General features: G+C 45.1%; 1 protein-coding gene across 3 annotated transcripts in view; it reads left to right on the top strand.

The window, feature by feature from the left end:
- Positions 1–25,777, top strand: part of BTAF1 (B-TFIID TATA-box binding protein associated factor 1) — a 394,756-nt gene that overhangs the window by 343,274 nt on the left and 25,705 nt on the right. For all 3 annotated transcript variants that reach the window (XM_033943697.1, XM_033943698.1, XM_033943699.1), the window contains 4 exons: positions 8,340–8,462; positions 12,547–12,699; positions 19,987–20,198; positions 24,006–24,165. In XM_033943697.1, coding sequence (XP_033799588.1) covers positions 8,340–8,462; positions 12,547–12,699; positions 19,987–20,198; positions 24,006–24,165 — 648 coding nt within the window. The remainder of the gene's footprint in view (positions 1–8,339; positions 8,463–12,546; positions 12,700–19,986; positions 20,199–24,005; positions 24,166–25,777) is intronic.

Genomic DNA, 25,777 nt, shown 5'->3' with positions numbered 1-25,777 from the left:
TACATTATAGATCAGAATCAATCCTACCTATACATTTTTCTTCTCTGAAATATTCTGTAGTTCACTAAAAAGTGGTATGTGTGGCGATTTGTTATTGATATCTGTTAAGCAATTTTAATTCAGGGTGATAGATGAGAGAGAACAGCAGGGTTGGATTATCGTATATTGGGCTCTAGGCACACACATATTTATGGACTCCCCTACTATGGTTCCCCATTTCATTTCTCACTGTCAACCCCTCCCCAAAACACACACAAAAGTCACTGACTTTCCCTATCTCTAGATTTTTCAGTCCTGCCCCCCTCCCCCAATACACACATACACACTCTACCTTTCCAGAACATTCTGAGAATGGTGCCATACCTACCTATGGATCCTGCAGCAGTAATAGTTTGGGTCAGCATGGAAGCTAGGGAAGCTTATGCTTCAAATGGAATGGCTTAATAGAGCTGGAGAGATGCCAAATTATCCAGTCCTAGAAAGGAGATTTCAAGTCATTCCTGGATTTCTAGCAGTGCTATCCTGGTGCATTATGGAACCTGTAGCACTGATAGTAATGGATAGAATCAGGGGCTATAAGTAGCACAATGAATTGGGATGTAAGTTAAAAACCAGGAATGGCCAAAAAGTCTCCTTCCTGAAACTTGGTAGCACTGAAGCAGTGGGCTGAGATCCAGGGTAGTTGAACAAGTCACTCACCACTCACTATCTGTGGTACAAACAAGAGATGCCAAGAATAGACTTTCCCAAAGATTGAGATTTACAAGTAATTTACAACCTTTTACAGGTAGAAAAGAAGCCTCACAAATGGAAGAAGCAAAATAAATGAATACAGTAGAACCTTGGTTTACGAGCATAATTTGTTCCAGAAGCATGCTCATAAACCAAAGTGCTCGTATATCAAAGCGAATTTCCCCATAGGAAGTAAAGGAAACTCGCTTTATTGGTTCTTCCCCCCGAGGCCACTGGCGCACTTCTACCCCCCCCCCCCCCCCCGAGAACTGCCATCATCCCGCCCACGAATGCCTACTCCCACTCCCTGCAAACCGGCATCATTCCTCCCCCTCCACTGCCCCATGTACATTGAGCCTGCAGGGGTAGATGAGGAAAATGCTTGAGTACCTGATTTGTAACACGTTCTGAGCTCCTTTGGGAGGATTGGCAAAAAAATTAAATAAATAAAGGACACCAGAGGTAGTCATTGCTACTCTCCTCAAAGCCAGAAAGCCTACGATGGTCTCCGCTTATGCTAAGGTATGGGAGATGTTTCAACACTGGTGCATGGAGCAGGTGGAGCCATTTAGTGCTCCAATCTTAGTGGTAGTAGCTTTCCTCCAAGCAGGTCCTGACTGAGGCCTAGCCTATATTGTGATAGTGCAATTGAATCATAAATAGTGAATGGTCCTCAGTATACACAATTCAAAGGCGCTTGCTAAGTATAAGAGTTGTCTGCTAATTAGCCCAAAAGGGTCTACTGAGTATGATACATCCTTGGACCTAAGATGCTAGTTAAAGTGCAAAAAAAGCAAAAATCAATGTAACGTTATCATAAATGTGTAATAGTCCCTGTGAGGTGATACGCAAAATCAATATACCGTATTTTCGCGGATATAACGCGCACCCGTGTAAAACGCGCACACGGGTATAGCGCGCAGAAACCACACTTGTATGTACGGAAACTTTTGCATACAGCGCTCATGGGTATACCGCGCATGCTGCCCGACTCTCCTCTGGCCACCCCGACTCTCCTTTCGCCCTCCCCGACTCTCCTCTGGTTGCCCCGACTCACCATTCACCCGCCCTGACTTTCCGTGCACTGCCCCGCCTCTCCGTGCGCTGTCCCGACTCTCCGTTCACCTGCCATGACTTTCCGTGCACTGCCCCGCCTCTCCGTGCGCTGTCCCGACCCGGAGTTTTCTCAGCAGAATTTCCCAGACCACCTCTTCCTCTCAACACATTGACACGCTAGTGGGTTTATTTTATAGCTTTTTCACTCCCTTCGGTCTGCCTGTCCCCCTTGAAGTCCTGTCCCCCCTTGAAGTCCTGTCCCCCCTTGAAGGTCTGCCTGTCCCCCTTGAAGGTCTGCCTGTCCCCCTTGAAGTCCTGTCCCCCCTTGAAGGTCTGCCTGTCCCCCTTGAAGGTCTGCCTGTCCCCCCTTGAAGTCCTGTCCCCCCTTGAAGGTCTGTCCCCATCCTGAAAGCCTGATGCCCCCCCTCGACGTCCGATTCTTCTCCCCCCTCGGCAGGACCACTCGCACCCCCACCCCGAAGGACCGCCGACTCCCCGACAATATCGGGCCAGGAGGGAGCCCAAATCCTCCTGGCCACGGCGACCCCCTAACCCCACCCCGCACTACATTACGGGCAGGAGGGATCCCAGGTCCTCCTGCCCTCGACGCAAACCCCCCTCCCCCCCAACGACCGCCCCCCCCCAAGAACCTCCGACCGCCCCCCCAGCCGACCCGCGATCCCCCTGGCGACCCCCCCGACCCTCCCACCCCCCTTCCCCGTACCTTTGGTAGTTGGCCGGACAGACGGGAGCCAAACCCACCTGTCTGGCAGGCAGCCAACGAAGGAATGAGGCCGGATTGGCCCATCCATCCTAAAGTTCCGCCTACTGGTGGGGCCTAAGGCGCGTGGGCCAATCAGAATAGGCCCTGGAGCCTTAGGTACCACCTGGGGGCGTGGCCTGAGGCACATGGTCGGGTTGGGCCCATGTGCCTCAGGCCGCGCCCCCAGGTGGGACCTAAGGCTCCAGGGCCTATTCTGATTGGCCCACGCGTCTTAGGCCCCACCAGTAGGCGGAGCTTTAGGATGGATGGGCCAATCCGGCCTCATTCCTTCGTTGGCTGCCTGCCGGACAGGCGGGTTTGGCTCCCGTCTGTCCGGCCAACTACCAAAGGTACGGGGAAGGGGGGTGGGGGGGTCGTGGGGGTCGCTAGGGGGATCGCGGGTCGGCTGGGGGGGCGGTCGGAGGTTCTTGGGGGGGGCGGTCGTTGGGGGGAGGGGGGTTTGCGTCGAGGGCAGGAGGGCCTGGGATCCCTCCTGCCCGTAATGTAGTGCGAGGTGGGGGTAGGGGGTCGCCGTGGCCAGGAGGGTTTGGGCTCCCTCCTGGCCCGATATTGTCGGGGAGTCGGCGGTCCTTCGGGGTGGGGGTGCGAGCGGTGGGGTGCGAGCGTCCTTCCGGATGATGAATCGGGCATCGGGCGGGGTGTGAAATATGTAAAAAAAAATTTTGTATACCGCGCTCAGGCATATAACGCGCGAAGGGTATGCGCGGTACGTAAAAACGCGTATAACGCGCGCGTTATATCCGCGAAAATACGGTAGTCATTTGTCAGAAGGGAAATCCCATAATCCAACGCCCAATTAGGGTGGTTATCACAGTTCATAAGAGTAGATACTTATCTCAGGTGATGATTTAGGTCCCAAATAGATGACAAATGAAAAGGTCCGTGCCAATCGGTAGGGGGGATAAATTTTACAAATTTTTATAGATATCATCAAGCATTCATTCTGCATCAGGGTATGTATTGGATCCTTCCTGAACTCATGGAACAGTTTCCGGACTGGCTGATATTAGAAATTCGTTTATTGTCCCCATTGCATTTGTGCCATATCTTGAAAATATACGATGACAATAGCATTCTTTGTGCCACCTGGAATACCCTAAAATTTATTAATAATTTAACTTCTATTCCAATACAACAATCCATGTGTCAATCTCTATGGTTAAACTCCAAGATTCAAATTGGCGAGTCTAAAATCCTCTGGAAACATTGGCTGCAGGCAGGCATACATACTTTAGATGATGTAATCTCTAATGGGAAAATGCTAAATTTATCACAACTGCAACAATCAGTTGGTATCTCAGTCTCAAGCTTTTAAATGGTTGCAGTTGAAACAGGCCATTCAGAAAGGATTCCCTGATTGGCGTAACTTAAACAATCAGTATAGCTTATCAGACCTATGTTTCCAGACAGGCCACCAAGTGGTATAAATTAGTATCGGAATATTTGAAATAAGAAACAAAAAAACAAGCCTAAGGGTCATTTGGAGCATTGAAACAAAGCAACAGATTTCTGCTACTCAATGGCCATGGATTTGGACTTGGAGGATGAGATGTACAGCGTCAGCATCTATGAGACAAACTTGTTTTTTTCTGTTGTATAGAATTTTTTGGACTCCTGTTCGTTTGCAAAAGTTAGATAGTTCAAAGTCTAATAGATGCTGGCACTGTCATCTTGAAATAGGGACACTGGATTATCTGTTGTTCTATTGTCCCTTAATACTCAGTTTTTTGAAATCTATATGGGGGAAAATTACTATTGTACTAGGTGTTTCCATACCATTATCATATGATGTCGTCCTTTTTGGGACATTGTTAAAACCTAAAAGTCCAATCGATATAAATAAAAATAGACTTTTTCTTGTCATGATGGGAATTGCCATGCAGCCAATATTTAAAAATTGGGACAGACTAAACCTTGTGTTTTGGTGGAAAACCCTTTGTCAAAGTTACAGGTATGAAAGGATGTTATCAGAGCAATTGGGGACTAGTAAATGATTTAAAACCATTTGGAGTCCATTAGAGGTTTATGTTAGACCAGTGTTTTTCAACCTTTTTTGGGCAAAGGCACACTTGTTTCATGAAAAAAATCACGAGGCACACCACCATTAGAAAATGTTAAAAAATTTAACTCTGTGCCTATATTGACTATATATAAAGTAATTCTCTTGAATAGGAATCAAATAAACACAAAGAAAGTATTTTATAATTACTTTATTATGAAATATTAAGTAAACAGAATAGTGAAAAATTATAAAATACTTTATTCAGTGCGAAACCTGGGCCTGTTTGGCTGAACACAAAGCTGATATTCTGGCTGGAATCGAAGAAAGACACACACGTAGCTCTTCGTCAACAGCTCTCAGTCTCTCTCTGTATTTGGTTTTTATAGCAATCATCCTTGAAAAGCTAATCTCACACAGATATGTAGTGGAAAATGGGAGCAATGTCAAAATAGCTTTGTTTGCCAGAAGAGTGAACTCCTTGGCGGTATCCAACCAAAAACTGTCCAAAGGTAGATCAGCAAATCTTAGCTTGAAACCACGATTTTGTCTCAGTTCAGTTAGTTCCTCCTGCTCCTGTAAAGTCATGTCCTTTCCACCAACTGATGCTGAGCTACAAGGGTCTCTAACCCAGTCAAGGCATTCAGTGGAGACTGAAGAGAAATAAAATGACAACTTCTCCTCAAGAGTTTTTAAATGTTTAACTATTATCTCACAAAGTGCAGCAGTGTGAACACCTTGCCATTGCTTGGTGAGTGTGAACATTTCAAGATTGCCACTTTCCACGTGTTGATGCCAGAGTTGCACCTTTGAACGGAATCCATTTATTTTATCTGTACTTGTAAGCAGGTTTTCACTTCAGCCTTGCATTCGTGTGTTCAGTTCATTCAGATGATAAAATATATCTGCCAGGTATGCCAGCCTTGCACACCACTCATCACTTGCAAGCTGCTTTGCGTAATCTGACCTCTCATTTGTCAGAAATACTTTAAGTTCCTCCCGCAGCTCATACACACGAACCAAGACTTTGCCACGCGACAACCACCAGACCTCCGTATGAAACAGCAAGGTTTTATGCTTCGCTCCCATCTCCTCACACAAAGCTGCAAATATGCGACTTTTCACGGGTCGTGACTTTACAAAGTTTACCATGCACACAACATCATCCAACACATGAACTAGGACTGCTGGTAAAGTCTTGGCTACGAGGGCCTCGCGGTGTAAAAAACAATGCGTAACAATCACATCTGGATTTCTTTCCTTCACTCTGCTTACAAAGCCTTTGGTGAGCCCGACCATGGCTGCAGCTCCATCGGTGCAGACACTTGTGCAGTTTTCCCACTTAAGTCCTCCTTGTTCAAGGTATTCTGATGTGACCCGAAAAATTTCTTCTCCTGTTGTTTTTTCTGGCAATGCCTTGCAAAAAAAGAAGTTTTCTCTAATTGCATCACCATCAACAAAACGCACATTGGCCAAGAGTTGAGCATGTCCACTGATATCAGTAGACTCGTCAAGTTGCAATGCAAATTTCTCACTGATACGGATCTTTTCCAAAACCACACTTTCGATGTCTGCAGACATGTCATTAATACGTCTGGAAATTGTGTTGTCTGAGAGAGGGACTTTGGCTATTTCCTTAGCTGCTTCAGGTCCGAGCATCTCCTCTACAATAGCTTTGCAGGCAGGAAGTATTAATGTCTCTGCCACAGTGTGCGACTTTTTTGACTTGGCTATAAGTTCAGCAACTTGATAGCTAGCTTTAAGAACTCTTTCATTTACCTTTGTGGTTTTTCTCATGAAAGTTGCCTGTTTCTCCGTGTTGTTACGCAGGCGAACAAAATAGTCCGCATTCTTGTTTTGAAGCGAAGGGTGTTTCATTTGGAGATGGCGTTTAAGTTTGCTTGGGACCATAGCACTGTTAGCTAGCTTTTCACCACACACCACGCACAGTGGAGTTGGTTTGTATGCATCTCCAGTGAAAGTAAATCCAACTGAAATATAGCTTTCGCTATATTGCCTTGCGCCAGAGAATTTGCTTGCGCTAACCATCTTTGCTCTCTTTTGACCCCCACTCATACTTGGGCTCTCATCTGGCTCCAAATTTTGTTCAGAGTCTAGTTCTTTCCTTTTCAAAAACTTGTCCATCACTGCAGTATCTCACTGTCACTCAGGACTTACTGCGCAGATAGCCGCTGTCCGTCACACTCAGCACTCTTCTGATCGATCCCCGATGAGCCGGCGGATGACAGCTCCAGATGACAGCTCTGTCTCCACACTGTGCTAGGCCTGGAAGGAAGTCGGAAGATGATGTCCTACCTACCACAGTCATACTAACAACCATGTGTAAATTTTATTGTAAAAAATATAGGCTTTTTCAATCTCACCACTAGATGGCGATGTGGCAGCGCTGTACACCTACGAACATAACTCGCCTGTGTCTCAAGCCTGTGTCTCAGTGCAGCACTCCATTGAGCCGTCCGCCGGGACTCCAGCCCGCACTACGTAGCGGCCTGCCGCTGTCCTGTAGGATGTGGAAGTGGAAGGTGTCACAGAGGGGACCGGGGGAGTCTCACGGGAGCGCGTGCGGGACCCGGCCTGAGGCCTAATCAGTGTCTGCACCGTACGGCACACCAGGCAACATCTCGCGGCACACTAGTGTGCCGCGGAACAGCGGTTGAAAAACACTGTGTAGGACAATAGATTGTTCTTTATTTAAGGTTTCTGATTCCTGCACACATCCAGGGAAGGGGGTGGGATTAAGTGATTTTCTAATATATTTATGTACAAACATAAATGCTGTGTTTTTATGATATTATATGTATGTATACTTGGCACTTTTTTTAGTTTTAAAAATGAATAAAGAATTTAAAAAAAAAATGCTCAAACCATGGTTTATTTTTTTTTATGTATCATCAAAATCATATCACTCACCACTCATGTGATAGGTTAAGTTTGATTATAAAGTACAGTGGTACCTCGGTTTACGAGTGCACCGGTTTGCGAGTGTTTTGCAAGACGAGCAAAACATTCGCAAAATCGGCGCCTCGGAAACCGAGCGCGCCTCGATTTGCGAGCACCCCCGCTAACCGGCACCCCCCCCTTCCCGCCGCCATCGGACACCCCCCCCCACCGCGACCTGAGGTCCCCCAACCCACCCGAACCCTCTTCTTACTTCAGTGTAGCCTCCGCACCGACACCAGCATGTCCTGCCGGTTCCCGAAGATCTGCCTCTTGTGCTGGGCCTTGAGCATGCGCACATGAACTCTCAGGCCTTGAGCATGCGCTCATGCTCAAGGCCCAGCACAGGAAGCAAATCTTCGGGCACCAGCAGGACATGCTGGTGCAGGTGCCGGTGCCGGTGCGGAGGCTACACTGAAGTAAGAAGAGAGTTCAGGTGGGTTGGGGGACCTCAGGTTGCGGCGGGGGGGTGCCCAATGGCGACGTTGGGGGGTGATCGATGGCGGCGGAGGGGTGCCGGATCGCGGGGGGAGGGTGCCGGTTCGCGGGGGGAGGCCTTCGGGGGAAGCAATGCCGGTTCTCGTGGGGGGGGGGAGGGTGGGAACCTATTAAAGTGAGTTTCCATTATTTCCTATGGGGAAACTCGCTTTGATAAACGAGCATTATGGATTACGAGCATGCTCCTGGTACGGACTATGCTCGTAATCCAAGGTACCATTGTATTCTGTTTTACTCGTATTTACCCTGTAATCAGTGTAACTGTGTCTTATAATTATGCATGATTTTTTTTTTTTTCATTATGGATTGCAGGTACAGCTGTATGAAGATTTTGCTAAGTCTCGTGCCAAATGTGATATTGATGAAACTGTGTCCACAACTTCACTGACTGAGAATGACCAGCCAAAACTAAAGGCTACTGGCCATGTATTCCAGGTGTGAAATTAAATTTATCATTCATTAACATTTACTAGTTCAAAATGATTCAGACTTCAGTAGTTCAGAATTCTGCTATGGTATGTTTCTATTCCATTCACATTTTGCTGTAGTAACCGCTGTTTCTTTTTTATTGTTATTATTTTTATCAATAATGCCTTTATTGAAATCAAACGCAACAATACACAACTTTGTGAGCAATAAAAGATGTCACATGTACAGTAGAAAAAGCAATTTCAGAAAATATAATGCAATAGTACAACACCACAACAAAACACCCCTCCCACTCCGTAGCAAAGCAGCAAAACAAATCCTCACCCCTACCCCAATCCATTCTGAATCAGTGATACAAGAAAGAAAAATGGATAGACAAAATATCATCTGTGAGCAGCATTCCAATGTCCAAAGACCCCATTTATGAGACCTCAATGCAGTAAGTTTATAAAGAGTATGACACTCTTGCAATTTGGATAGCACCAAATCTCTCCTGGTGGAGCCTGTGAATTCCAGAACCGGGCCACCACCTAGCAGCTGTCAGGGTCAATTTAGGAAAGGGCACCAGTCCTTCTTCCCAATTTGGGTCATATTGGTGCAGGAAAGTCATTGCCAGAGAGGGAGATATGGCCACTCTCAAAATTTCAGACAAAAACTGAAACACGGATTCCCAGTAGGGAACAATAATCACACCCTTCCACCACATTTGCAGATAGGACCCAACCTCTCCAGCAAACTACTGGGGGCCCCCCACCGCATTTTCACCAAATGAAGATCAAAAAAGGACTTTATAACCATTTTCCACCAAAGGAGTGGCTAGGCCCATAGAAGCAGCATGACGCCATGTAGTCTCCCATTCTAACAAGAGGATGGGACAGCCCCTGTCAGCCTCCCAAGCCAACATATATTTCAACTGGACTGGTCCTCTAGCATTCAAGCATTGATAAATTTGAGAGATCGCTCCCTTCTGCAGAACTGGGCCAAGCAGCTTTTCAAAGCTCATTTGTCCCTGCAGCAACTCCTACAAAATACCTGAGTGCAAAATATAATGTTTCACCTGTGTATATGAAAACAGAACTGAGGATTCCAGCCCATACCTAGCTTTCAACTCTCCAAAGGTCCAGATCTTCTTGTCAGCAACATCCACCAATTGACCTACACAAACCAACCCGCAACTAGACCACCAAGAAAAAACACCCACTTCTAAACCCGGAGCAAAGTCCTCATTAAACGGAATGGGCGTAAACCAAGAATACTTACAACCACCAAATAGAAGACTATGAACAGCATGCCACACACAAGAAGTGGTGATAACAACTTATGACCCATTCAATATCCTGCCCCGCCATGGAAACCAAGGAGAATGTAGTATCAGGAGCTCACGCACCGCAGATTTCTCTATAAGGACCCACAATTTACATTCTTGTGTTTGTCATTGTAATACTGTCTGGAGTTGAGCTGCTTGATAGTACTTTTGCAGGGAGGGAACAGATAAGCTCCCCTCCCGCTTCCCCAAACACAAGACCCAGTAAAGTATTTTTACTCGGATATAGATATGTTTTTTGCTGGGAGTTTCATTCAACATGTTTGTGCTTCCAGATCAGTTGGAACTAGACAATAGTACAGTGAATGCTTCTCAGAGGGTAATAGTTATCAGGTATCAGCCAGAGATTTCTGGGCCACCAAACTTATGCAAATCTTTTGTTATTTTTGGGGTATTTTTCCATCAGTTTTTTAAATTTCTTCATGGCTTCGGTGCTCAAAGTTTCCCTTCTTGGGCTTGCTCTGCCAGGGAAAGGATGCAGTCCTGTGTAGGTGGACTGCTGCTCCCGAGCTAATCTCATTGAGTACCTGTGGAACTAGCCTGCTGTGTGTCCCGTCAGGAGCTCGAGGTCTGTTCCCCTGGGAGCTGCTCACCTACTGATTTAATCGGGCTTGAGTGCAGGCTGTGGGGCACCTGTGTAATGACCCCCTGGGTATCAGAGCTGGCTGTGAAGTTTCTCTACCCCCCCCCCTGCAAAAATGCTGTGTGAGGAATTTCAGGGGTGGGAGTCGGTAGTCAAGGTTCTTCAACCGACATCCAGAAGATTTCCATTTATGGCCCAGTTCTGACAGAAATCCTTTCCCTGTAGGCAGGTTGCTACAAGCTGACAGGAACCAGAAATCACAGTGAATACTCCCATTATTCCCTTTGGGGAAAATCAAAGGGAGGTGTCTGGGAAATTTCACTTTTTAGGGTTTCTGAGGTTAGGATTTGGATCCCCCTCCAAAACCCTAAAATCACTTTTTGATTTTTGCCCATTTTGGTGCGAATTTCCTGATGGTCGCCAACTTGGATTTTTAGCAATTTTTTTTTATTCCTTTTTTACTGTCTCAAAGCCACTCAATTTGCCATGGGTTGCAAGAGGGAAGGGGTCAGTCCCTATTCAGGCCTATGGGATATTATATTAAACAGATCTGGCCCTAGGAATGTCAGTGCAGATAAACCTAAGTACTCTTGGCCATTCAATCTCAGAAAAGACATTAAAATGACTTCTAAATGACCAGTACTTGAGATTAACAAAGAGCCTTGGCAGAAGGCTGGAAGGATCCAGAGATTCATTGGAGATGCTAAGGTCCAATGCTTAAGGCAAAGAATGGCTCCAGCTGCAAGTTCTTAAAAAGAGGTTTTTATTGTCAATCAGAAGCCAATTGTCACAGAAGGATACTGGAAAATAACAGAAACTCAAGTTTGAGGGCAAGCTTAGCCCCTGTTTCTCTCTATTTCATACCTCATACACCTCCACCCATGTAGACTCACATACATCATTCAGATAAAAGCACTTGCCTGCCTTTTTCCAGCCATTCTTTCTGTCTTCAGCTTCTACACACACACAAATCCATCCTCTCTCTCTAGGTTTTCTCTTGGTTCTGGGCTCTTGGTGCTCTCTGCCTCCTCTCTCCCTCTCTTCTCTTCCATCTCACAACAAACACACATACACATTTATGCAGGTAAACCCCAGTCTCTTTCCATTCTGGAAAAATCATATGTTTTCCTCCACACACGCGCGCACACACATACATGCAGCTCCATTATAGAATACCATTCTTTACATTAGTAACAAGCATATGCTTGGTGTCTCTTCTAAGCATTTCATATCTGTAATATTAAGCTTATTGCTACACAATATATTTATACAATCGCTCTTGGCTGTCATTGTCATTAATTTTACTTCCCGCTGAACGTCTTTGTGGGTATTAAACCCAGGACCTCTTGCACATCCACGGTAGACTAGCTAATTGTGGGGACACATCTTTACAATCACCTCCTTAGTCACTGACCAGTGGGAGTCACCTGAAGGCTCTCTATCAGTGACCAGAGCTATGTCTATCCTCTATCCTATGGTTCCGGACTTCTAATAGCCATTTGTACAGCCAAAGATGGACTCCGTAGTAGCACAAGTGACTAAATGCACCTCTTGATGCTGAAGGATGCACAGTACCATAAGGTGGATGCGATCCTTAAGACAGTTTGAAGCATTGGCTTTGGGTATCAAAGCTGCAGGAGCTGCCTCATTTGTGTCATGAGCTGTTTAGCAAGGGGAGAGAGTACCACTAGACATCCACTCTTCTCAACCAGGTCTTCTATACTGCCAGTGACTACATGAAAAATTTCTCATGTTGTGTGTGCATCAAAACTTATTTTTTCTCTGCATTGCTGCATAATTGGTTATGTGTGTTTACATTACTCAGTTAACCTTTCATGATTTGGCTTGCTGTAGCTTTTTGCTTTGGCCCCTGAGTGCTGTAAGCGTTTTCCAAAGCATCACCTAAGCAAGAAGTAGAGATAATATAAGAAATCAAACCCTTAGCATCTTGCAGCTTTGCCATTGAGACTTAGTGCAAGATATTTGCACGTATGCATATATGATTATTTGGGACTGCATTAATTGTGATAAAGTAAACCATTGTTTTCAGTGTTCTGTTTTCATAATTACTTCAGTGATCTAACAGTGAAACAGTTTATTATATTAGCTATCCTAGCTTCAAATGGCATGCGCAAAGAGGCAAACTCAATTCTAATTGCTGTAAAATAAATTTTCTGTTTAAGGCATTACAATATTTACGAAAGTTGTGCAACCATCCGGCTTTGGTATTAACAACTCAACATCCAGAATACAAGAGAATTACTGAACAGCTAACAGCTCAGAACTCTTCTCTCCGGGATATCCAGCATGCACCTAAGCTCTCTGCTTTAAAACAAGTAAGTTTAGTCTCTTTCTGCTCCCATAAAGTATTTAATTAAATTCTATGATAGCAGTCCTTTGTAAAATATAATCTCAAGGGGATTTTAAGTTTTTGGTAAGTTTACAATATTTACTAAGATTTTTCCCCCTTACAGTAATTGAAATTTAAGTTTAAGTAGTCTTCTCTGGATTAGGAAGGGGAGACCCTTTTTTTGATGAGATCCTATGCCCATTGCTATCATGTTTTTATGATAAAGTTTAGAGATATGTGCTTAGACTATCTCAAATCACCAGTTTAGTCCATATAACTATCCCACATCTTGCATTGCAAATCTAGGCCATTCAATTAGGGAACTGAAATAAAAAAATAAAATATTAGGCTCAGTCTCGCAACAGATAGCTGAAAGAAAATAAAGCCTACAACCTATTTTTAATTTTATTTTGGTCTGACAGTTTTCTTGTTGCTTTTTCTGTTGACTTTCAACTCAGTTGACACCAGTCCCTGTTTTTATTTATTTATTTATTTAATTTTCTATACCGTTCTCCCAGGGGAGCTCAGAACGGTTTACATGCATTTATTCAGGTACTCAAGCAGTTTTACCTCTCTGTCCCGGCGGGCTCACCGTCTATCTAACGTGCCTGGGGCAATGGGGAGATTGAGTGACTTGCCCAGGGTCAGAAGGAGCAGCGTGGGTTTGAACCCACAACCTCAGGGTGCTGAGGTCGGAGTTTTAACCACTGTGCCACACTCCTAGTTTTTGCCAATTCCTAGTTTTGCACCTCTCCATCTTGCCTAGTTATATTCCTGGTTCCTTTCAGAACCTAATAAATGTTCATCCTGTCTGAGCTGAAGGAACATCTCTTCAAAATTCACCAGATGTCCACGTAATAAACCAGTGTCTCTCAAACTGTTTACCAAGGCACAGTAATGTTCCCCGAAGAGATTCCAGCTGTGCCATGAGAGATTGCAAAATTTACTTTATTTTAAAAATTCCCTTCATAAGTATACACTAGTATAGATGACATGTATGTCGCATACACAAGAGTCTGTCAATGTTATGAGCATCTTTGTGCATAAGAATACAACCTAAAAACTTTTATCAGGAAAGGACACTTATTTCGGCTAGCAAACAACTGTCAGATAATAGAATACATCCAAAACAGAAAGCCTCAAGATAGTTATCGTTCATAGACCTCAGTAGTGCAGGCTAATAGGAGTATCAAACTTTTCCCCATATAGCACAATAGCACCTAAATCGTCATCGGTCCCATTTTAATCTTCTTCTTTAGTTATATTTTAAATATACTTTAAAAAGTTTTTCTTAAATAATTTTAGTACAAAAAGTACTTGCAGAGTAAGAAAACAATACTCATCTTAATCTACGCGGAAAAGGGTTAGTACTCAGACATAGAGCTATGTTTCCCCCATACAAGGCTTTATTAAGGCAATCCCCTTTTATATTAGCAGACTCATGTTCCTCGCATTAGGCAGCTCAGGTCAGCCTTGAGTGAGTATTTTGATACAATCTATAGCCTGAAGCTGTTTGTACAGATAATAGAATAGCCATACTGGGTCAGACCAATGGTCCATCTAGCCAAGTATCCTGTTACAACAATGGGCAGTCCAAATCACAAGTACTTGGCAGAAACCCATATAGTAGCAACATTCCATGCTACCAATCTGAGGGTAAGCAGTAGCTTCCCCCATGTCTATCTCGATAACAGACTATGGACTTTTCCTCTAGGAACTTGTCCAGACTCTTAAACCCAGCTATGCTAACCACTGTTACCACATCTTCCAGCAACGAGTTCCAGAGCTTAACTGTTCTTTGAGTAAAATATATTTCCTCCTATTTGTGTTAAATATATTTCTAGCACAGGTATCAGAACTGAGGGGGGGCACAGGGGTTGTGGCCTCCCCCAAAATTGCCACTTTTATCCCTGGTGAAGGTGCAGCGGGCAGGAGCGAGCTTTCCATGCTCCTGCTCTGCTGTTAACCCCGGCGGCCGCAGCTGGTTTCTTCTGCCGCTGAGCAGCAATGAGTAGGAGCGAACTTTTGCGCTCCTGCTCGGTGCTCAGTGGCTTCTTTGCAACAGAACACGTGGTGGAGGGGCTGGAGCTTTGGGCTCAGTCTCCAGGGCTGTGGATCTGCATAAGGCACATTCCCAAAGGAAGACACTTTCCAGAGCCCTCCAAAGGTGCATTGGCCAAACACAGACATGTGGTGGCTGCAGAGCCCAGGAGGACTGGCAGGGGGTCCCTGCTGGGGTCTTCTAGTCCCCCAGTACATTACTTCACCCTGGATTTTTTTAGCTGTATAAGGAATGCCTGAGGTAAGTCTCTAATTGGCTCAGGTGCCTCAGGCCCCTCCCGAGGGAGGAGTCTGAGGCATCTGAGCCAATAAGGGCTTAGGCCCCTCCCCTTGCATCACATGATGCACCTGGCGGGGCTAAGGCCCAGACCCATCACTGGAGGCATAGGAGAAGGAGGGCGGGAGCACCCCTCCTGCTCCCTTAGAGGTATGGGGAGAGGGGGAGGGGAATATAATCTTATTAACACATAATGGTAACTTAAAAAATTAATACATAATGGTAAATTAAAAAAACACAAAGCACACTGTACACACAGAAAATATTAATTATCATTTATATTAGGGTTTTTTTCAAAGAGCTCAAGGCAGATCACTATAGAAAAATATGAAATTATAGTGCAAAATATAGCAGATATAAATTCTCAAAACTGACACATTTTGATCACTAAATTTGAAAATAAAATCATTTTTCCTGCCTTTGTTGTCTGGTGATTTCATGAGTCTCTTGTTGCATTTCCTTCTGACTCTGCATCCAATATTTCTTTCTTTTCTGCCTCCTGCTTGCTTCTTCTCCAGACCTTCACTTCCCCAACCAATATCCCTCTCTGTCCCTCCATGAATCCAACTTTTCTTCCTCTTTCCTCTACCCCTGCCCCTTCTCTTAGCCCTGCGTCTACGCTGCTTCCTCTTCCGGCGGTCCCGCCCTTTCTCAGACGTTGGTATGGGAATGTAGATAGGGCGGATTCTGAGTCTCTCTCCGCCTATTTGAATAAGGTGACTCTCCCTCAGTTGGCTGACTCTGACATGGAATATCATAATGAGCCTAATACTTTGGGGGAGGTCGTGGGGGTTATTGCCCACTTGAAAGGGGGAAATCGGTGGGATTGGATGGGTACTCTAACTCTTTCTATAAACGGTGTTTTGGCCCCCTTGTTGGTTTGAGTTGCTAATGGGGTCCATGCAGGCTTTCCCTTACATCTGTCCATGGGAGATGTGGGTATTTCTGTGCTGCTTAAACCCGGGAGGGACTCTTCAGGGTGTGGAGCATATTGCCCAATTTCGCTTTTGAACACTGATGCAAAAATTTTGGCGAAGGTTTTAGCTCTCCGCTTGGGGAGGATCTTGCCCAAATTGGTGCATATGGATCAGTCGGGCTTTATCCAGCGGCGACAGATTAGTGATAATATCAGACGGACTTTACATCTTCTATGGGCCGTTCAGCGGGCCACGGATAAGGTTACTTTACTAGCTATTGATGCCGAGAAGGCTTTCAACCAAGTGGGTTGGGAGTTTTTGTGGCGGGTGATGGAGCGGATGGGTTTAGGTGCTTCTTTTCTCGTCTGGGTACAGGCGTTCTATCAGGCTTCCCGATAACTGTTCATATTAATGCGGGCTACACGGCATTTTTTCCTATTGCCCGGGGGACTTGCCAGGGTTGCCCTTTATACCCCCTCTTGTTTGCTCTCTCAATGGAGCCCCTGGGTATTCGGGAGCATTTACATCTGCGAGGGATTTGGATTGGAGATCAGGAACATCGCATTGCTTTATTTGCTGACAATGTGCTCTTGTTTGTGCGGGATCTGGAGATCTCCCTCCCTATTTTGATAGAGCTTTTTTCAGAGTATGGTGCAGTGTCAGGGTTTACTGTTAATAAGGATAAAGCTGAGCTGTTGGGAGTCACTTTGACTGAGGAAGATGTTCATCGACTATCTGGGCTGTTTCCATTCTGGTTAGCGTCGGGAGTGATTAAGTACTTGGGAATTCGCATCTCAAGCGATCTTTCTAAATTGTATGCTTTGAACTATGCTCACATTGTTCAGAGGATTTGGGGGATCTTCAGCGGTGGCATGGGTTGTGGTTGTCCTGGTGGGCTAGAATAGCGGTTATTAAAATGAATGTTTTGTTCCGTCTATTGTTTTTATTTCAAACTTTATCGATTCTGGTCCCTTTTTCTGTGTTGAAACAATTGCATGCTTTATTCTTTAAGTTCATTTGGCAGGGGAAATCTCCTCGACTTTCTCGGCACAGTATGTGGTCGCCTCGGTCGAGTGGGAGACGAGCTCTTCCCAATTTGTTTTGGTATTTTTGGGCTGCGCAGTTATGACTTTTGTTGGATTGAGAAATAGCTGAAGCAAAGATTGTGGTGTGCATGGAACAGCATTTTATGGGACCTCATACTTTGTGGTTTTGGCTCTGTTCCTCCTCTCCTGAACGTGTGATATTTGGAGGTCAGAGCAATCCTTTTTTGAAGCATCTTTTGCACTTATGGTGTGAGACACAGTGGAGATGGTGAGACGGGTTGGTCCCTTCTCTCTTGGGGGTGATAAGGGAAGAGCCTCAGTTTCCTGTGGACAGAGAGAGTCCTGCCTTTTTGTGTTGGGAGGGCTCTGGTCTACTCACCTTTAGGGATGTTTTGCATAGGGGGGTCCTTTGAAGCTTTTCAGACCAGCTGTGATCTGCCCCGGGGGGACTTCCTGGCTTATTCACAAATCCAACATTTTATTCATTCTCGGGGATGGGCAGGGGGGTCTTTGAGCTCCTATGCTCCTTTGGAACAGTTAGGGATCATGCTTCGTGATCTACCTAAGGCTATTTCTGCTCTTTACCAATATTTTAGGGGTTCGTTTCCCTTCCACCCCTTATATAAAACGGCTTGGGAACATGACTTGGGATGTTCCTTTACAGAGCAGGAGTGGTCCCAGATATATATAGAGGTGGTAAGGCCTCCTCCTGTATTCTTATTCAGGAGAATGCCTACAAAGTGCATAAGATGTATCCGGGTACCTCTGCTACTTGGAGATGTGGGGGGGTGGGTGTTTGGATACCTTTCTCCATGTTTGGTGGGACTATAAGATCTTGCAATCTTTCTGGCAGCGGGTGGTGGGTTGTCTGTCACAATTGCTACAAATTCTTGTCCCCTTTACACCTCGGGATTGCTTATTGGGTCTTCACAATGTGTGTTTGTATACCTGATTATGGACAAAGTGGGCTCTTTGACTTAAGTTTATTGCTTGGGGGGGATTGCTTTATAGGGACAACTTCCTGAAGAAACAACAGGGGATTGTCAAATGTTGTGTGTTTTGATTAGTGCTATTGGGTATGGGGTAAAGAGAGCAGTTAAGAGTGGGTATCTAGTTTTCTGCCTTTTTTTCTGTTTGAAGATGCATTTTGTACTTTGTGATGGTGTTGTATATTGCATTACTGTATGAGCTGATATCCAGTTTTGCTGTTTGTATTTCTTTTCAAAACTTTAATAAAACGTTTAAAATTTTTAAAAAAATTTAAAAAAACCAAATCCAACTAACCCCACCACAAAACTAATTGCAGCAGAGTCCTCTCTTACCTACATAACTTTTTTTCATCACTCATACAGCTGTCGGCTCTCATAAAATGGCCGCGGCGTTCAACACTGAACTGTTATACTTCCTCCCCATGACATCACTTCCAGATTTACCCGGATGTAGAGGCTAGCCAGAAACCATAAATCATTATTAATTTTTCTTATTATTTTTCTATTTCTTTCTCTTTTATCAGCATCCCATCCGGATGAATAAATTCATTCTTCCCTTGAGTTAAATTAAAAGTCAACCTGAGCCATCCACTCTGATGTTTCATTTAACCCACCTGGGGCCATAGAATTCAATCTAAATATCCACCTCAGCTCTCTCAAATTTGATCTGCGTTCAATATTACTTAGAAGTGAAACAGCCCAGTAGTGAACTAGGCAGAGATGTATGCTGCAAGCCTTGTGTTCCAGTGAAGCAAAATAGTACCAGTCACTCACAGACCAGTTGATTCAATGGGACTGGATTTGCTTTATCTTTACTTGTCACTCACAAAGTCTGGGACTTAGTCTGCCGTATAGGTGGCTGACTTCTCTTCCTCAAGTTCCATCTCTTAAAGAACCCCAGATGCACATTAGCTACTGTTGCATTAAGTACCGTATTTTCACTCATATACCGCGCACCTGTGTAAAACGCGCACACGGGTATAGCGCGCGGGAAACTGTAAGTTATGTAAATAAATTTTTATATACCGCACACATCTGTATACCGCGCATGCCGCCCCAACTCTCCTCTGGCCAGCCCGACTCTCCTCTGGCCAGCTCGACTGTCCTTTAGCCCGCCCTGACTCTCCTCTGGCCAGCCCGACTCTCCTTTAGCCCGCCCCGACTCTCCTCTGGCCAGCCCGACTCTCCTTTAGGCCGCCCCGACTCTCCTCTCCCCCTTGAAGTCCGGTCCCCCCTTGAAGTCCTGTCCCCATCCTGAAAGCCTAATGTCAGAGAAAGGGCGGGACCGCCGGAAGAGAAAGCAGCGTAGACGCAGGGCTAAGAGAAGGGGCAGGACCACCGGCAGAGGAAGCAGCAGGACGACGGTAGGCAGCTTCTACATGATGGGGGGGAGGGGAAGCTGTGGGGGTGCGAGCGGTCCTTCGGGGTGGGGGTGCGGATGCGGGTGCGTGTTTGAGCGCGAGAGGTCCTTCGGAGTGGGGGTGCGAGCGGTCCTGCGGGGGGGTGAATCGGACGTCGGGGGGGGGGGAATTGAGTAAAAAAAAATGGGATAACGCGCTCACACGTATAACGCACACAGTTATGCACGGTTTGTAAAAATCGTGTATAACGCACGCGTTATATGCGTGAAAATACGGTACTATCATATTGCTATGTCTATCCAAGCTCTGAAGTTCATGTGCACATCTAGGATGGTTGCTGTTTGTAATTTTCAGTAATGAAGTGATATTAATAAGTTTAGCAAAATGTTATAGGGTCAGTTATACGAAGTAGCATTTCTTCTTAAAATTACACTAGCATTAGTGTTTGGAGCAATATATATTATAGAAAAAAGTTTGGAGCAATGTATATTATAGGAAAAAGTGGTGTTAGCAACTTAAGAAGAAAACATACATTTTAAAGTGCATTTTGAAAACAGTTTGATCATCCAGGTGCTATATAAATAAATCATAATAAAGCTGATAAATGTGCTTTTGTTTTAAGCTTCTGCTTGATTGTGGTTTGAGCTATGGTGGAGCCTCTGAGAATGGCACAGAAGCTGTTGTAGCCCAACACAGATTGCTAATCTTCTGTCAGCTGAAGAGCATGTTGGATATTGTGGAATATGATCTTCTAAAACCTCACCTGCCTTCTGTCACCTATCTGCGCTTAGATGGCAGTATACCTGCTGGTCAGAGACATTCAATCGTAGCACGGTAAGAGCCTTCTTATAGTGTACTTATTTTGTATCTGAGCAGTGGCATAGTAAGGGGGGTGCGAGTGTGTATATTAGTACTTTTAGTTTGTGGTCTTGTATTTGCATAAGGGTTATCTTGAGTTCTGCATGTGTGACCAAGGCCAGGTGTTCTGGTAGGAATGAATGTAGAGAAGCATACAGTGTGCTTTGTGTAGTTTAATTTTGTGGTTAACTATTATGTGTTGTCAGTGGCGTACCTAGGGTATGTGGCACCCGGGGCCCATCATTTTTTGACACCCCCCCCCCCCCCCCATGTAAAAAAATTTTTTTTTTTTTTTTTTTTTTTGCAATAACCATGAAATGGAATAAATGGTCAGAATAGAAACAGGCAGTGAAAATTTTCTTTTATTGAACCTCATATATGTAACCATTATTCCAAACATAACATAACATAAATTATGTCTAAATTGTCATGACATTAGAAGTACATATGGAGTAGTTGCAGGTGATGCTTGGGACAGTTCTGATTGTGTTAGTTCGGTTTTATGTGTTTTTTGAATAGAAGGGTTTTTATTTCTTTTTGAAGGTTTTGCAGTCTGTGGTTGATATCAATTGGTTGTAGAGTTGGGGGTCGAGTGTTGCAGCTCGAATGGCTAGGAGGTTGTCGAACAGTTTTTTTCTTTTGACGTTTTTGGTTGGAGGGTGTGTGAATGGTGCACAAGTTCTCCTATGTCTGTTTGAAGTGGATTGAATTATTTAGCTGAAGAAATTAGTTACCCCCCATTCCACACACATTAATTCTCTTCCATTTTTGTTCCCATTATAAAAAACACTGATAAGTTCCCAGAAAAAAAATACATTAAAATAAGAAGTGAAAACAAAGGCCCCTACAGATGAGAACATAACATAAGAATAGCCTAACTGGGTCAGACCAATGGTCCATCATGCCCAGTAGCCCATTCTCATGGTAGCCAATCCAGGACACTAATACCTGGTCAAAACCCAAAGAGTAGCAACATTCCATGCTACCGATCCAGGGCAAGCAGACACTTCCCCCATGTCTTAATAACAGATTATGGACTTTTCCTCCAGGAATTTGTCCAAATCTTTCTTAAAACCAGCTACACTATCTGCTTTTACCATAACTTCTGGCCACTTCATTTTTAAGTTTAGATCTTTCCTTTCAAACAGAGACCTTGCTAGATGTCAAATACAGCACAAGGTAACTTCACATGGACTTAGCTGTGCAGGAAATGTGAATATCCTCATACACCCACCATATAGTGCAAAAATGTGCAAAGGTCTGTTTTTTTCTTTCGATCACTACATAGCCTAATGCCACACAAGCAGCGCTGTTACAAACATATTCTGTAGGTCAATGCTAAGGATAACAAAGTTTCCTTCCTTGGACCAGAAGGAGATAAACCACTGGAAGAGATCCCAAAACAACACCCAAAGACCCACTCAGTGTGTGAATCAGTTGAGTGGAGTGGACTAACTGGGGGGTGGAAATGGGCCCGGAGTTTGCTCAGCAGAATTTCCCAGACCACCTCTTCCTCTCAACACATTGACACGCTGCCACCATCACCACTAGGAACACCTCACTGGGTAGGCCAGCTATGCTATAAACTTTATAAAACACATTATTATATTTTCTTATAAAGCACATATTTTAACTGACCTCTCTGACATCCTCAGCCTTTCCATTCACAAAAATAGAAGGAAGAAAAGTTCCCATTTCCTGCTGTCTCATGTCCCCGGCCTATACAATATTTTTTTTCTGCAGACCCTTCAAAAGTCTGACCAAATCCTCGTTTCACTTGCATTATAAAGTACTGAGGATGCCATCTCTCCCCAATCCCAGGTCCTAAAGTCTAAGACAGTAGCGCAAACTAATGCTGCCAGATACAGGAAAAAAAAATTTTGATTCGATTCAGCCCTATTGAATTGGTTTTTCAATTCGATTTTCCTGCCCAGTTGGGTGATTTTTTTCAAAACTCCTGGTGGGTTTTATAGCTTTTTCACCCCCTTTGGCTTCTCCTAACCACACTGGCGCTGTGGTGTAAATAAAATAAAGAAACAAAAAGGACTTTTCCTCTTTCTGTTAAATCCTAGCTCACGTTTGCAGTCCAACACCAGCTCTGGCAGGATACACATTTCAAATCTGACATGTTATAATCACAAAACAGAAAATAAAATTAATTTTTCTACCTTTTGTTGTCTGGTTATATTTCAAATTTTGTTGGTCCAAGGCTCTGGTTTTCTTCTGATAACTTGCTTGCCAGGGTCTCCTTCTTTCTGCATGCTAACCATCCATCTGCCAACTCTGTCCTCCCTTTCCATTTCCCTTCCCTTCCCAGGAAGTCTGGTATCTTTCCTTTTTTTCATCTCCCTCCACAGATCCACCTTTTCTTAAATACCCTTTCATCCGGCATCTCTCCCTCCTTCCCCACCATCCCAGAGTCCACCATCTCTCCGTTTCTTTTCCTAATTACCCTCCTATCCAGTATCTCTATCCCTCCTCCACACCATCCCTTGTGTCCAATTTCTCTCCCTTTCTGTTCCTTCCCTCCCTAAATCCCATGGTCCATCATCTCTCTCCCTCTCCTCTATTTTCAGACCCATTATTTCTTCCCCCCCCCAAAGTTTGGCATATGCATGTCTCTTTGAACACCCCCTTCCCTCTGTGTACTTCTAAATCATGGTCCCCCCCCAAAGGCCTGTCCCCCCTTAAAGGTCTGCCTGTCCCACCTTGAAGGCCTGCACCCCCCTTGAAGGCCTGTCCCTTCCCCTTGTAGGCCTGTCCCCCCCTTGAAGGCCTGCCTGCCTGTCCCCCCCTTGAAGGTCTGCACCCCCCGAAGGCCTGCTTCCTGACGTCAGAGGAGGGGCGGGATCGCGGCGCAGGAAGCAGCGCAGGGATGCTGACGCTGACTTCGCGATCCTGCTGCGGCTGTTCATAGGTGGTGCGGGGAGGCCAGGGGGGCGAGCGGTCCTTCGGGGTGGGTCGGGGCATCAGGCCTTCAGGGTGGGGCGGGATCGCGGCGCAGGAAGCAGCGCAGGGATGCTGACGCTGACTTCGCGATCCTGCTGCGGGCTGCTTCACAGATGGTGCAGGAAGGTCAGTGGGGCGAGCGGTCCTTCGGGGGTGGCGGGGGACTGAACGGCAAGGCCGGGAACACCCCCTTAGGGCTGGTACCCGGGGCGGCCCGCCCCCCCCCCCCCCCGCCCCCCCCTAGGTACGCCACTGTGTGTTGTTAATAAGATTATATTGTGTGTATATATGAAAAATGAATGGAAAAAACTGTATTGCAATTAGTACTATTATGGGAGCGGGGTCTGGGGCAGAGCTTCAGGGGCCCCCAAACAAAAAAAATGTTCCGCTGCCTATGCCTAGAATGACTATTTCAATAAAGTTGGGCTTAAATATGGTAACATCTATGAGGTGAAAATAACCAGGTGGATCTCTAGAATGGTGTCTCAGGGTGCGGAAGGATCTATACTTCTACTAAAACTAAGGATTCCTTTTACTAAGGTGCGCTAGCATTTTTACCGCATGCTGCATTGCTGCACGCGCTAACCCGCACTATGTGCCAAGAACTAATGCCAGCTCAATGCTGGCATTAGTATCTAGTGCACGCGGCAATGCAACACATGCTAAAACCGCTAGCGCAGCTTAGTAAAAGGAGCCCTAAGTATCTTAATAAAAAATTCAGCCTGCAACTTAGCCTGTGTTTTAGATTTCAGCCCCTTATTTAATTGAGTTTGATACCCCTGCTCTAATTGTTCAAACTTTATCATCCTCCCTTTTTTTTTTTTTTTTTTAAAGGTTTAACAATGATCCATCTATAGATGTTCTTTTGCTTACTACTCATGTTGGTGGATTGGGTCTGAACCTAACAGGTGCAGATACAGTTGTTTTTGTGGAACATGACTGGAATCCCATGAGAGATCTTCAGGCTATGGATCGAGCACATCGTATCGGACAGGTAATGTTCTAGTTAATTCCATTTTCTCTGAAGACCAGCAGGTCAAAATAAAAATTCTTAAAGATCCTGTTTGGTATGCATGGTAATTTTATGGTTTTACAGCTTTTGATCATCATTTTCCAAGGTAAATTGGGGTGTTGATTTCGCAGAGTTTTTGCAAGTGTGCTGATTGAGTGAAAGGGGGGATGGGTTGCTGCTTTTGTTGGGGGATTGGGCTGTATTCCGGGGGGGAGGGATATTAAACTTCTTTGCTGTGACTGACCGAGGGGTTGGCCAGTTGCACACTTCTATTGGGGGGGAGGGGGATCTAAGTTGAGGGAGAATATACTGATAGGCTCCTGGAATGTTAATAAGAACATAAGAAGTTGCCTCCGCTGGGTCAGACCAAAGGTCCATCGCGCCCAGCAGTCCGCTCCCGCGGCGGCCCATCAGGTCCATGACCTGTAAGTTGATCATTTGCCTAAAACCCTTCAGTCCCCTTTATCCTTCTATCTATACCTTTTCATAATCCTATCTCTACCTCTATCTGTATCCCTCAATCCCCGTATCCTTCAGGAATTTATCCAATCCTTCTTTGAAACCCCGTAGTGTACTCTGTCCTATCACAACCTCCGGAAGCGCATTCCAGGTGCCCACCACCCTCTGAGTGAAAAATAATTTTCTAGCATTGGTTCTAAACCTGTCCCCTTTCAATTTCTCCGAGTGCCCCCTTGTTCTTGTGGTTCCCAATAGGCTGAAGAATCTACCCCGCTCCACCTTCTCTATGCTCTTCATGATCTTGAAAGTCTCTATCATGTCTCCTCTGAGTCTCCGCTTCTCCAGGGAGAAGAGCCCCAGCTTTTCTAACCTGTCTGCGTATGAAAGGTTTTCCATACCTTTTATCATTCTTGTCGCTCTTCTCTGAACCCTCTCAAGTATCGCCATGTCCTTCTTAAGGTACAGTGACCAATATTGGACACAGTACTCCAGATGAGGGCGCACCATCGCACGATACAGCGGCATGATGACTTCCTTCGTTAAGATTGTAATACCCTTCTTAATAATACCCAACATTCTGTTTGCTTTCTTCGAGGCTGCTGTGCATTGTGCCATTGGCTTCATTCTTGTATCCACCAGCAAACCCAGGTCTTTTTCAAGGTTGCTTTCCTCTAGTACTAATCCCCCCATTTTGTAGCTGAACATCGGGTTCTTTTTCCCTATATGCATGACCTTGCATTTCTCTACATTGAAGTTCATCTGCCATTTATTCGCCACTCCTCCAGTTTGTTCAGGTCCCTTTGTAGGTCTTCACATTTCCTCCGCGGTTCTAACTCTGCTTCAGAGTTTAGTGTCATCCGCAAATTTTATAACTTCACACTTTGTCCCTGTTTCTAGGTCATTAATAAATACATTGGACAGCAGCGGTCCGAGTACCGACCCCTTCGGAACACCGCTTGTGACCCTCCTCCAGTACGAGTAGTGACCCTTCACTCCAACCCTTTGCTTTCTGCCTGACAACCAGTGTTTAACCCATCTGTATACGTCCCCTTCCACCCTGTGGTTCCACAGCTTCCTAAGTAGCCGCTCATGGGGTACCTTGTCAAAGGCTTTTTGGAAGTCGAGATAAATGATG

Source organism: Geotrypetes seraphini, chromosome 4, assembly GCF_902459505.1.
Source record: "Geotrypetes seraphini chromosome 4, aGeoSer1.1, whole genome shotgun sequence".
NCBI lineage: Eukaryota > Metazoa > Chordata > Amphibia > Gymnophiona > Dermophiidae > Geotrypetes > Geotrypetes seraphini.
This window is presented reverse-complemented; position numbering and strand designations above follow the sequence as displayed.